Below are 12,370 nucleotides of genomic sequence, written 5' to 3'. Positions count from 1 at the left end.
TGGGATGCGGGCCGCAAAGCCTAAAAGCTTAGAATCGACTAGAGCAATCATTGTGAGTCTTCACTAACCTCGCCACTGCCCGTGACATATCAACTTGCTGCACTCGCGTTCTCTCGACTCACTTCCTTTCTCTCGTTAATCTTTGAACTGCTGTGACGACTTCTAATTCCGCATAGCCTGCGTCTTTTGCAATCACGACAGATTACACCGAGCAGACGAGCGACTTCAAACACGACAGATACCCAACGCCGCCAGGCGCAAAGACCCGTAGTATGGAGGCAGCAGCTACCGCTTCACAAGCCCCTCAACCCACAGACGGTCCAACCCGAGGTCATCGGCAGCGACGGCCACGCAGAGGTCGCGGAAACGACAACTCCAATTCGGCTCTATCATTCAGGCCTGCCAGTGTCGAGCCCTCATCTGCACCCGTTCGATCCGTCGCGGACAACGCCCCCACATCACAGCGAGGCCGAGGGCGCGGACGTGGCAAACCAGCACAGCCTCGTACAGTCAACGGGCGAACCTTTGGTGGCCAGTTGACCCGACAGGATACCAACCTTTCCACCGATAGCACTTCCGTAATTGCCTTGCAGCCGACGGCCGCAAATTTTGTGCCTGGCCAGCAGCAGGACTCCACAACATCACAGAGTCAACCGCCAAAACGGAAACAGCAGCCACCCAAACGCCGACTGTCGAAATCCCAGGCCTCAGATATTGCCACTCGAACGCATGAGGACATAGATCGTGGCCTGTACGAGTGTCCAATATGCACTAGCGAAGTGCGTCGCAACTCGAAAGTCTGGGCATGCCACACTTGCTGGACCGTCTTCCATCTCGCGTGTATCAAGAAATGGTCGACGAACGAAGGTGCCGCCGCTGCTCAGCCAACTGCTCAAGATGGCAACGATCCTCCGCCACGCATGTGGAGATGCCCGGGATGCAATCTACCCAAGACTGATATGCCGAAGTTGTACGCTTGCTGGTGTGGGAAGGAAATCGACCCGAAACCATTAGCTGGTCTGCCACCCCACTCATGTGGCAATACATGCGGCAAGGAACGGGCCAAACGCTGTCCTCATCCTTGCGAATTGCCATGCCATGCCGGACCCTGTCCTCCGTGTTCACACATGGGACCGACACAGATCTGCTTTTGCGGCAAGCACGAAGTCACGAAACGATGTTCCGAAACCGACTACGACTCCGGCTGGAGTTGTGGTGAGCTATGCGGCGAGACCATGCCGTGTGGCGAGCACCTTTGCAGTAGGCCTTGCCACGAGGGTCTCTGCGGGGCTTGCGAGGTTCGGATGTACGCCCGGTGCTATTGTGGACAGATGGAGAAGGACATACTTTGTGATGACAGAGGCGAGGGGCGGGAGAGTCAAGTCAGCCATGTCACCGGTGATGTCGATCCCGTAGTCGAAAGCTGGACGGGCTCGTTCGATTGTGGCAATGTGTGTGGCCGTGAATTCGACTGCGGACTACACAAATGCGAGCAAAGATGCCATCCGCAGGACACGGCATCACCGCACTGCCCTCGCTCACCTGAGCTCGTCACTCATTGTCCATGCGGGAAGACACCCTTGCAGACTCTGACTGACGAAACTCGACAACATTGCTCCGATCTTATTCCGCAATGCAAGCAACCTTGCGGCAGAATCCTTTCTTGCGGTCATCAAGACGAGCAAGTTTGCCATCCCGGTGCCTGCTCGCCTTGTACCAAGAAAGTCGACATTCGGTGCAGATGCGGAAGGACTTCGTTCAGTGTGATCTGCCACGAAGGCCAACAAGAGACACCTCAATGCGGGAGAGTTTGTAAAGCCCTGCTCAACTGCTCCCGACACCAGTGCGATGAAGTCTGCTGTCCCGGAGAGCGCATGGCAGCGGAGCGGCAGAATTCGAGACGGAAACAGCGATCTCTGGCCGCCCTTTCCCACCCGTCGATCGAGGATTTTGAAGCAGAGCACATCTGCACTCTTCAATGCGGTAGACTGCTCAAGTGTGGAACACATCATTGCACCGAGCTTTGCCATCGGGGACCATGCGGCACTTGTCGCGAGGCAGTCTTCGAGGAGATCAGCTGTCATTGCGGCCGCAGTGTCTTGCAGCCTCCGCTTCCGTGTGGAACCAAGGCGCCTCCTTGTCGATACCCTTGCACCAGGCCAAAGCTTTGCGGCCACCCTTCTGTCGCCCACAACTGCCACCAGGATGACGAAGCGTGTCCGAAGTGCCCGTATCTCCTCGAGAAGCCTTGTATGTGTGGGAAGAAGACCGTACGAAACCAGCCTTGCTGGCTGCAGGACGTCAGGTGCGGTGAGATTTGCGGAAAGATGCTGAAGTGCGGCGCTCATCACTGCCGAAAGACATGCCATCGGGTCGGCGAATGCGAAGACGCAAATAACCAGCCTTGTCAACAGCCCTGCGGGAAGCTCAAGAAAGTGTGCGGCCATCCAGACATGGAGAATACATGCCACGCACCATTCGCTTGCAAAGAGGACAAGCCTTGCCAGAGCAAGATCTACATCACCTGCGAGTGTCAACTACAGAAACAAGAAGCTCGCTGCAGTGCTTCGAGGAGCAATCCAGGCAATGCTGGTAAAACGCTTCCTTGCACCGACGAATGTGCCCGGCTTGAACGCAATCGCAAGCTCGCTCTGGCCTTGAACATCGACCAGTCGGCACACGTAGAAGGAGGAGATCACATCCCGTACTCCACGGAAACGCTCAACCTCTTCACGGAAGACGTCAAATGGGCGCAGACGCAAGAAAGGGAATTCCGCGTCTTTGCAGCGTCAGCGGACGAGAAACGCCTGCGTTTCAAACCCATGCAGTCATCTCAGCGGGCTTTTATCCACGCGCTTGCCGAAGACTACGGCTTTGACTCCGAAAGCATGGATCCCGAACCACATCGGCACGTCATGATTTGGAAGACGCCGCGATTTGTCGCTGCGCCTAGCAAGACTGTTGCGGAGGCTGTGCGGATCAGAAAGGCACAGCGCGTCGTCAATGTCTCGGACACCGAAGCTTCAGCATCCACGGCAAAACGCACTGCTGCCTCTACTGCGCCGTATAATTGCTTCGTCATCACCAATCCACGTTTCGGCCTCATGGTCGATGAGCTTCAGGTGGAGATTGGCGGTCTTTTGCACAAAGACATGCCATTGACGTTCGACATTCAATTCATGCCCGGTGAAGAGGTGATACTCAAAGCAATAAGCACTATGCACGGCACCGATCTCCAAAAGCTGCTGCAAGATATCAAGCCGGAGTTTGCCCGCGTCATCAAAGCGAAAAATTTCGGGACGGCGGAATTGGGATGCATTGATCCGTCCATGCAGGTCGTTAGACGGGAGTCGACGGATCATGCGGCTGCTGATGGCTGGTCGAAGGTTGCGGCCAAGAAGGCTGCATCGAGAGTCACTGTGGCTCCGAAAGCTTCTGTTGGAAGCAATGCCTTCTCCGCCCTGGGTGGCAACAAAGTCACCTTCTCGAAGAAGAAGCCGGAGAAAGTGAAGGTCAAGAAGGAGGTGGTGGTTGATGACTGGGAGGCTGCTGAGCTGGAGGAAGAGGAGAAGGAGCGGGTGGTGAGTGATGCCAGCGATCATGAGATCACGAACGTCGAAGGTAGCGTGGTGGAAGCCGCTCCGGTCGCAGACTCAGAGAGGGTCGTCGTTGAAGAGCCAGCTGCTGGGACTGACAGCCATGAAGCGTCGGCAATCCCTGTGGAGCATAGCGAGGAGGTGAAAGAGGAAGCGGCACCTCCCACCACTGCAGAAGAATAGGGCAATACTCACATGACCATTGCATCTTCTATATCTTGATTCTACCCGCCTTCAACGCCTCCCAATCCTGCCGGCGAAACGGCACATAGCTATTCCCATCATTCGGTAGCCAAAACATCCGATCCTGACTCCCAGCCTTCTCCAAGACATCCAAGTCCACGCCCTCCCTTTTCGCCGGCCCCTTTTGCATCTTGTACGTTCCCGTCACGGCAATCTGCGGCGTGACTCGGAGGAAGATAGGCACCGCATACCGCGGCAGCCTCTCCAACACATGCCGCGCCAAACCCCGCAAGTCCAGACTCTCGGGCGAAGTGGAGGGCTGCAGCACCAGCATCGCACACCCACATCGGCCATCAGCGTGCGGCACAGCGACGCCGTACACGTTCGTCTCCGCAATCTGCGCAAACGAGCCCACCACATCCGCCACTTCGTTTGTACTCACGTTCTCCGACTTCCAGCGGAACGTATCGCCCGCGCGATCGACGAAGAAGACGCGGCCGTCGGCGTCGAGGCGCATCACGTCCCCCGAGCGGAACCAGAGATCTCCGGGTTCGAAGACGCCTTGCATCCACCGCTTCTCCGACGCTGCTGGGTTTTTGAAGTAGCCTCTGAACGCTGTTGTCTTGACGCTCGGGTCGATTTTGTGCAGCACTTCGCCCGCTTCGTTGATGCCGGCTTTGAGGACCCAGCCGTCCTTTCCGCGCACAATGTCCTCCGTATCAGGATCAATTTTCGCTCGTACTTCCGTCCCCCCATTCCTAGCATGCCAAATAAGTCCCCGCAACGCAATCGCGTTCCGCGTGAACTCGCCGCGATTGTAATTAAACGTCGCCCCCATGCCGTCCGTCGCAGCATACAACTCGTGAATGACGGGGATGTTGAAGCGCTGGCGAAAGCGCTCCCAGACGTCCGGCCGCATGCCGTTGCCCCAGGCTTCGGCGAGGTGGTGCCTGCGCTCGAGCGGGTGCGGCGGCGCGTTGACGAGGTAGCGGCACAGCTCGCCGACGTATTGGAGTCTGTTGGCTTTGCTGGCGTGCACTTCGGGCCAGAAGGTTTTGTGGGAGAAGCGGCGGCCGAGGCGCATGGAGGCGCCGACGTAGATGACGGGGGTTGTGCCTGACTTTGGGTTAGCTGCTGTTGCCCATGGACTCCTTGGGGGAAAGCTTGAAGTAGATTGTACGTACACAACCCCTGGCCCGCTCCGTGCTGCGAAATCATCAGTTTCATTCACTCTCCGATCTGCGAATGCACTCACATAGAGAGGCAGGCAAGTATAAAACTTGTCGTCGGGCGTCAATTTCAAGTACTCTGCAATATTTCTGGCAGTGTTCAAGGTCCTTCCGACCATTTGCATCACGCCTTTTGGCAGACCAGTGGTGCCCGATGTATAGATGAGTCTGTCGGCAGCGTTAATACAAATTATCGTTCCAATGTCACAATATTTCTTACTGCATCTCAAGTCAGCAGGCAACGCTTTAAGTGCTTGAGGACATAGTGAAGACACAAAGCTCACCTTTCGAACATCAGTAGCCTGAGTCCTCGCGCCTCTCTCCGGCGGTATTGGCGTAGTATCAGTCAACGAGTCGATAAAAGCAGCATCATACCAGAAAGTCGTGACCCCAGCACCGCGAAGCTCATCCACATGCGGAGCGACGAGGTCTTCAATCCCTCGCTCGGCAATAAGATACCTCGCCTCGCAAAGCTGTCACCGTCTTAGCCAAATATCCCACACTTCAAGATACAACCACAACAAACCTTAACAGACGACACCAACGACGCCCCCGTCAAATGGGAGTTGACATACGCAACCCCCGCCCCAATCCCCTCAAGCGCAAACCAAAGCATCAAATACTCCGCACTATTCGGCCCATCAAGCGCCACAATCTCCCCCTCCCGCACCCCCAAATCATTCATCAACCAATTGCCCACGCGCTGCAGACACGCGAAAAACTCGCCGTACGTCCACGCCCGATCCTCGTACTCCAAGAACGGGCGATCGGGGCGCTCCCGCGCGTGGTCCTCTAGCTTGTGGTAGAGGAGCAGTTTGCCTTGGGCTTGCTTCTCGGCTATGAAGGTTTGGGCGGCGGCGGCGGTGTTGACTAGTGAGCCGGCGGTTAGGTCGTGCTGGATGTGGAATTTTGCGTTGAGGTAGGCTGCCGCTGCTGCGGTGCCGGCGACGGCGGTGGCGATTGCTGTTAACGGGTGTTAGGATGGATGGGAAGGGAGGGCGACGGGGACTTCTCACCGGCCATTTTGGAGGGCTGTGTTATTTGTTCGCTTTAAGCCAGTTATTATCGCAGTCACGTAGTTGGTCGCAAGGACATGACGGATGATTACTGCCGCATGGAAGGTGAAGTTGGGGTTGGTAGCCTCGGAGGGCGGGGATGTGGGGAATGTGGGGAACTGCCGGCTGACCATTCGGTGCCTTTACCTTCCTCTTCACGACACTCGGCGAGCGCACAGCACCATGTGACAAAGCTTCGACAGTCTGAGATGGAATCGATTGCGTCTCTCAAAAACTCGCTAAAGCGTGTACGATTAATTAGTCCCAAGCAGCAGTCTGCAAATCGCTCAGCAACGGCGTCCAGTCATTACTCATCTCCGAATTCACGTAGCTCTGCCACAGCTCGTCGAGGTCGAGATTATCGAAGCTCCCGCCGACATACCCTCCATTCGAGTGCATTCTTTCGGCCGACGCATCGATAGACACAGCCCGCGCGATGCCTTCCACGGGCCGCTGGGTCTGGAGGCGGATGTTGTGTTTCTGCAAGGCGGACATGAGGGTGTCCAGGAAGAGGGCCGCGGTGATGGACTGCCTCTTCGCCTGCTCCAGGGTGTTGAGCGCTTGCTGCAATTCCTTGCCTCGCTCTACCTCGTCCACGACGTCGCGATTGACGCAAAAGTCCATCAGTAGGACGACGGTCGCGTAGAAGAATCTGGGTGGTCTAGTCAGCTCAAGCGCTGTCTTTGGGCAGATGCCGAACATACAGATGTAAGAATCCTCCAAGCTTGGAATTGGAGATCCATAGGGAGAAGTTGTCCTGGGCCAATTCCAGTTTGAGCCGGATGACCGCGCGAGCGGATTCCAGACATGCGTTTCTGCAAAAGGCGTATTTGGGCTCCTTGCGCAATAGCAGGGGCAGGTGGAATTTGGCGCGTTTGGCGTGCAGGGCCAAGTTGACCATGTACCTCTGTAGAACTACGTTTGAGAGACACACTCGTTAGCCAATGCCGCAATGAGGCCATTCCATGGCACATACCAGCTGCACGAGGTGTTCCGTTCACATAAGTCACACCCTCGACGTGCTTCCCCACTCGAAGAAATGCAGGCAGCTCGGAGAGGAACATTCGGAACTTGGCATCGAGGTCGTCGGCGAGATTCGCGGGGATGCAGTCACCCTCTAAGCCGTATGTCAAATCGGTCATCTCTCGACTCAGCTCCGACATGCGAATGCGCTGCAGATAGTAACCCATGATGGTCGGCTCGGAAAGCGGTCTCGTGAAATAGGAGGGAGCAGAGGATAATTCTTCGTCCGTGACGTTGCGTGGTCGATTCACTGCCATATGTCTGGGATTGACGAGGTAAGTGCCTTCGTGAGGTCCACCGGCCATGGCGAATGTCCTGGCGTATGGTCAGAGTCTGCTCGCGAATGCTCACGATTGACTTACCAGTCGGTACAAGCTGCGTGCCACCATACTCTTCGGCGGATTTCTGTGTCGAGCCGCTCCGCCGGCGAATCATCCTTTCGGGGCTGCGCATCCGTTTTGTGCAGTCCAAGGTCTTTGGCGGCCGAGATGGCTGCTGCAAAGATTCCGCGAACTTTGGGGGAGAAGCCCTCGATGTGATAGACGCTGTGTCGGGATTAGCATGGCTCTGAAGAAGCCGTATGCGCTCTCGACACTTACAGGAAGACGGTAATCAAATATGCCTGCACGGTCGCCAGATTGGCGGAAGATGAACGTCGTACGTGTTCCATGATATCAAGCGTCTGCCTCAGCCAAAGCACGGAAACGGCGGTTGAGCTTTGTGTGCTGTCGAAGGTAGCATGACGGTCCACGATAGGGCTCCAGTACGATGCCATGCTTCCAAGAATGCTGAGGAGCAGTACAGTCTCGTTGGCTTCGACTTGTTCCTGTCGGTTGATCCTACTATACAGCTTCCGAATTGAGTCGCGCACGGTCGGAACATGGATAACATGTTGCATTGGATCAATTTCGTCGACATAGGCAGAGAACAGACGGAACGCTTCGGCCTCGGATGGAAGCATGATGCATCTATCCGGATAGCTGGATGTGGCCGCCTGTACAACCTGATCCATCGACTCCACGCGGATCTCGAATTCCGCAGAAATATGTGGTAGCCTGGTGTTTTCTTGTGTGCCTGAACGGCCCAGTTATCAGTATGCGACAATCACAATTGGAGCAGATGGAATGGAAGGCGGCAACGTGATTTCAACGTACCTACGGCGCCAAGCCACTGCACATCACTTCTGTAGCTCCGCGTGAATTCTGTATCAGGCGGTGGCCCCGAATCGGGCGGCGCCGCTGAAGGCGTGGTTGACGGGGTAAGGACAGTCTCATCGTGCGAGTCTAGCCGCCTCACCTTGGTCGGCCGCTCCGCGCGTCCATCCGGGCTTTGGTTGACAAGCAGTTCCTCGAGTCGACTTAAGCGGGATCGAATGACGGCATTCTCCCGAATGAGGTCGGCAAGACTGTCGACTGCTGGCGGCGATGGGCGAGCTATCGGCGGGCGGCCGGAGAAGACGCATGCGACGCCGCGGTCGGTGCAGTTGGAGCAAGGGTGCTCGCGGCTGCACTTCAGCTTCTTCCGCCGGCACGATTCGCACGACACGGGCTCCTGGCGTGAGAGCGGCATCGAGGGTGGATATCTCGATCGGGTGATGACCGCGTCAGCTGGGGTGAGTGAGGTATTATTGAAAGGAAGCCGGAAGTGACAACCCTGGAGCTCCGCGGTGGTGGGGCTTAAGGTTGGTATGGTCAATGCTGCGAATTTGTGGGCCCCGCCGTGCCGTCCAGCTTCGGACCTCACCCGCCTCCCCGCTCAACCCCACGTCCCTTTGCATTGCCTCCTCGTTATTCGTGATCGGCATTACATAATGCCCGCCAGCACCAGAAGCTCCAAGAAGCAGGTCAGCCTCGAGGACGTCGGGGCAGGTCGCACCGAAAACGCCAACCCTTCTTCAAACAAAGCCTCTTCGAACAAACGTAAAGCAAGCGAAGGTGCCAACAATAGTACCCATGCAAAGAAGCCTCGCAAAGATGTGACAAAGCACGAAGACAACGCAAGCGACTCAGTCACCATCAACCGAGCGCCCGTGCTCGAGCTCTGGGCAAGCTGCGTCACTCAATTCCTCTACCCATCTCTTTCGTGGTCTACATGTCTCAGCGCGGGAGGAGCAATCTCCACCATCACAGCCATTGCAAAGGGCCGGTCAATAGGCAAGATCGATAAACCCGACCCGGAAGAAGCGGAAAAGAGAAAGCAAGCACGACAAGACAAAGCAGAGAAAGAGGAGCTAGACGAGATCGAGCCCATGTCTTTCAAGCTCAGCCTGGACAACGAAGGTCATGCCATGGTGGGCGGCAAGCCGAAGAAGCCCAACGAAGAGACGTTAGCAAAGAAGTATGGCGAGCAGTATGACTCTGTAAAAGAGACGTTCAAAGACGCACTGAAAGCTTGGAAGAGCCGAGAAGACGACCTCAATTCCCAGGCGTTTGGAATGTATGAACAATTTCGCCCAACAGTCCCACCTGGCCAGTCTGGATGGGGTCGCAAAGGACAGCTTAACTTGGAGGCTGTCAAGAGCGCCGTGTCTGGTGATTGATCAACTTCTGAATCTGGAGATGAGTCTGTTTGCCTGAGTTTGTTTGGCAATCACAAGGCATGGCAATCCGCGCAGTTTCGGAGACGACCCAAACATATTTCGGTTGTTCCCATTCTTTCACGGATGATTGTGCTGGCTTTGCCACGATCTTGTTTGTGAGGCAAGCCGGTTCGAGATGATGCCACCGACCCGCAAACTCGCTGCTTGTCTCACCTGCAAACACCCGTTCTCACAGTGTCCACTAACATAAATACGACGAACTTTTCTCTCATCGGAATGCTCATCGCTTTCTCAGTCAATGATATATCCACTCTTTCAAGACTCCCTCTATATACCAGTGCCCGTACCCAAGAGCCCGACGATCAAGCCGGCCTTGCGCACCGCTCTGACATCGTACCAGCACCGCTTCTGGACTCTCTTTGCACTTCTCACCCGCAGACATCATCTATCACGGTCCTCGGGCTTGGGAGCTCTGCAATCTCGTCGTGGATCTGCTGAGGGCATTGGACGTCCTCCGTACATCTCAAGCGTCGAAAGAATTTCTTGCAATCATCCTGGGTTCGAACAGCGCTCAGAAGAAGCTGTTCTTGTTGGCGGATGAGAAGGGTGATATCAACGCACCACAAGCTGGAGTCTGCGCTTGACCACGACGTCCTTGAGTCTCATGGATGGGTGGTAGAGTCGAGCAGGCAGAAGACTTAACGTCCAAAGACCCAGTCATTCCGTAACGAGGGTACTTTTCATCACTGCATTCTATGCCGAACACACAATCCGTTGCTGACAATCATTCAGGGGCATGACGTGAATGTCAATAAGGCCAACGCTTTGACCGAAATCATCAACAAGCCTCTCGCCTCGACGACTCCACAGCCCAGCGTAGAGGCCGTGGCCCCGCTTCGCAGCAACAGCACTATATACACGCTCTTCTACGGACTATATCACCATCCTGGATAACAACCTCGACTGGCATGCGCACCCCACAATGCGCTGACCGACGAATTGCAGCACCTTTCGAAATCTGCTCGGCGCTGCACTGCACGGGCTGTTGACCAGACTTGCGAAGACCCCAGTGATGACACGCTACCAGCAACCACCTGCTTCGCACGAGCGCCGCCGACATCTCTTGGGGTGCATCTCTTCGCCGCCTACTTTGTGCGAACAATAACAGCGGCATTATAGAACAACAACAGCATTGTATAGCCATACTGGCTTTCGACAACATCCTCTTGGGAGCGTGGCTTCAATGTGGTGACGGCTTCCGATTGTCGGCCCTTTCTTGAGATACACACCCGAGAAACCTCTCCCAGCGACAGGCGAAGAAGTTGAAGGCTTTCTCTTGCACCAGGCTCTGGCCCAACGATGTCCTATGTGATGCAAGCTTGGCACAGAGTACTATACAAGGAGCAGAGACGCTAAACGAAGACACCAATCGCAGCGACGCATTCAAGGATCGTGTTGAGGACAGCGACGAAGACATGGGGCCGGCAAAGATCTTATTATTTCAGACTGAATCTGTTTGGAAGAGTGATCTCAGCAGCAATGTACGCCTGTGTCCCCACAACGTATCTGAAGAACAAGCATGCAGCGGCAACGAACCGATGTGCTTCCGACGAACAGCTTTCGCCACGCTGCGACTGGCTCACTCGAAATCTTTCCATGAGCTCAGTATGGAAGATGCTCATTCAGCATCAGGACATGGAAGGTTGGAACGTAAGGTACGTCCATTCACCGTCGGGGAGTGAATAAGTAACGTCACTGCCTCTGCGGATTGTGCTTCACGTTGCTTACATTGACGTCTAAGTACCCTCGCCGTTGCAGAGGGATATATACGCACTTTCTACACTTCTATATTCTCAACTTCTCCCCTCATCTCGACACACTCATCCAAGAGCCCTACGAATCCGCAAGGCCTTCATCAATTCGACTCCACACTGCAGACTCAACAAGCGGACCAAGCAACCTCAGCAACCCGGCTGCCAATAACTCACAACAAAACCATCAAGATGTGCCAAAAGCACCCAGTCGTGATGCGTTGCGTCGTGTGCGTGCTCCCGTACGCCGAGCGCTACGAGATCGTGGGGTGCAGATGGGCTCCACACTGCGCAGGCGAAGTGGAGGGCGACGAGCTTACGGTCTTCGAGGGGAAGTGCTGGCGCTGCGGTATCCTCGACTGGATCCCGGATCCGGCGGAGGGAGATGGCGAGGAAGATGCTGAAAGTGGAGCTGAGGGCCAAGTTGATCAAGGAGGAAAGGGGAAGCGACGGTCGCATCGCATTCGGGAGGGGATGGAAGGCAAAGACAAGGCTAAGGGAGGGAGGGAGGGTTGAGAAGAAGGGAAGCAAAGGAAAGGAGAAGAAGTGAAAGCCGCTTCGCTGTCTGATCATAAACCTTGAGTTCCAGCGTATAGACCGAGGTGGGTGCCGTGAGAGCATTCGAAGAACCGTTATATTCTGAGATAGACAATCAAAGCACAGCCGTCTTTCCGCATCTTTCTTCCTTGACTCCCGGTAGCTGTCTCATGTAAAGCAGGGTAATCAAAGCACGAGGCAGTGTCTAGATGGTACATGTATATACTTGTTCAACTTTCTAGGCGGTAAGATATCATCGACTTTCCACGTTCCTCTAAGTTCCATTCATGCAACGAAGTTGGTGTGGTGAACATGCTGTCGTCTCATCCCCAGGCGGTCCGTGCTTTTGGCCCTCGCCAACTTGAACTTTCGGGGAGGATGACTCGGCCTCATTCGA

General features: G+C 55.4%; 5 protein-coding genes across 5 annotated transcripts; 3 read left to right on the top strand and 2 right to left on the bottom strand.

Annotated features, from left to right (window-relative positions):
* The first annotated feature begins 75 nt into the window (after positions 1 to 75).
* BDY17DRAFT_294251 (uncharacterized protein) lies at positions 76 to 3,798 on the top strand. Its single transcript, XM_033733115.1, has one exon. It carries the CDS (start codon positions 273 to 275, stop codon positions 3,777 to 3,779), a length of 3,507 nt encoding a protein of 1,168 aa, XP_033592364.1. The 5' UTR covers positions 76 to 272; the 3' UTR covers positions 3,780 to 3,798.
* Positions 3,799 to 3,807: 9 nt separating this feature from the next.
* BDY17DRAFT_333062 (uncharacterized protein) lies at positions 3,808 to 6,348 on the bottom strand (the record flags this gene model as incomplete). The annotated part of the gene is made up of 6 exons (XM_033737902.1): positions 6,025 to 6,348; positions 5,535 to 5,971; positions 5,282 to 5,481; positions 5,035 to 5,176; positions 4,964 to 4,985; positions 3,808 to 4,895 (listed from the first exon to the last, which is right to left on the bottom strand). Exons 1-6 carry the CDS (start codon positions 6,029 to 6,031, stop codon positions 3,808 to 3,810), a joined length of 1,896 nt encoding a protein of 631 aa, XP_033592363.1. The 5' UTR covers positions 6,032 to 6,348.
* BDY17DRAFT_309092 (uncharacterized protein) lies at positions 6,322 to 8,655 on the bottom strand (the record flags this gene model as incomplete). Its single annotated transcript, XM_033735283.1, has 6 exons — positions 6,322 to 6,715; positions 6,768 to 6,978; positions 7,040 to 7,401; positions 7,449 to 7,631; positions 7,686 to 8,160; positions 8,241 to 8,655. 6 exons carry the CDS (start codon positions 8,653 to 8,655, stop codon positions 6,322 to 6,324), a joined length of 2,040 nt encoding a protein of 679 aa, XP_033592362.1.
* Positions 8,656 to 8,855: 200 nt separating this feature from the next.
* BDY17DRAFT_111666 (uncharacterized protein) lies at positions 8,856 to 9,774 on the top strand. Its single transcript, XM_033729222.1, has 2 exons — positions 8,856 to 9,020; positions 9,078 to 9,774. The coding sequence occupies exons 1-2, from the start codon at positions 8,897 to 8,899 to the stop codon at positions 9,623 to 9,625; spliced, it is 672 nt and encodes a 223-aa protein (XP_033592361.1). The 5' UTR covers positions 8,856 to 8,896; the 3' UTR covers positions 9,626 to 9,774.
* Positions 9,775 to 10,974: 1,200 nt separating this feature from the next.
* BDY17DRAFT_111674 (uncharacterized protein) lies at positions 10,975 to 12,271 on the top strand. Its single transcript, XM_033729223.1, has 2 exons — positions 10,975 to 11,335; positions 11,444 to 12,271. Exons 1-2 carry the CDS (start codon positions 11,101 to 11,103, stop codon positions 11,950 to 11,952), a joined length of 744 nt encoding a protein of 247 aa, XP_033592360.1. The 5' UTR covers positions 10,975 to 11,100; the 3' UTR covers positions 11,953 to 12,271.
* The last annotated feature ends 99 nt before the right edge of the window (positions 12,272 to 12,370 follow it).

This window comes from Neohortaea acidophila, assembly GCF_010093505.1.
Source record: "Neohortaea acidophila strain CBS 113389 unplaced genomic scaffold BDY17scaffold_3, whole genome shotgun sequence".
NCBI lineage: Eukaryota > Fungi > Ascomycota > Dothideomycetes > Mycosphaerellales > Teratosphaeriaceae > Neohortaea > Neohortaea acidophila.
This window is presented reverse-complemented; position numbering and strand designations above follow the sequence as displayed.

Excerpts from the sequence above, each read along its gene's own strand:
- BDY17DRAFT_294251 (XM_033733115.1), top strand. The coding sequence starts at position 273 with ATGGAGGCAGCAGCTACCGCTTCACAAGCCCCTCAACCCACAGACGGT.
- BDY17DRAFT_111666 (XM_033729222.1), top strand. The coding sequence starts at position 8,897 with ATGCCCGCCAGCACCAGAAGCTCCAAGAAGCAGGTCAGCCTCGAGGAC. Across the intron at positions 9,021-9,077 it reads CAAACGTAAAGCAAGCGAAG|ACAACGCAAGCGACTCAGTC; the intron begins GTGCCAACAATA and ends CAAAGCACGAAG.
- BDY17DRAFT_111674 (XM_033729223.1), top strand. The coding sequence starts at position 11,101 with ATGGGGCCGGCAAAGATCTTATTATTTCAGACTGAATCTGTTTGGAAG. Across the intron at positions 11,336-11,443 it reads AGGACATGGAAGGTTGGAAC|AGGGATATATACGCACTTTC; the intron begins GTAAGGTACGTC and ends TCGCCGTTGCAG.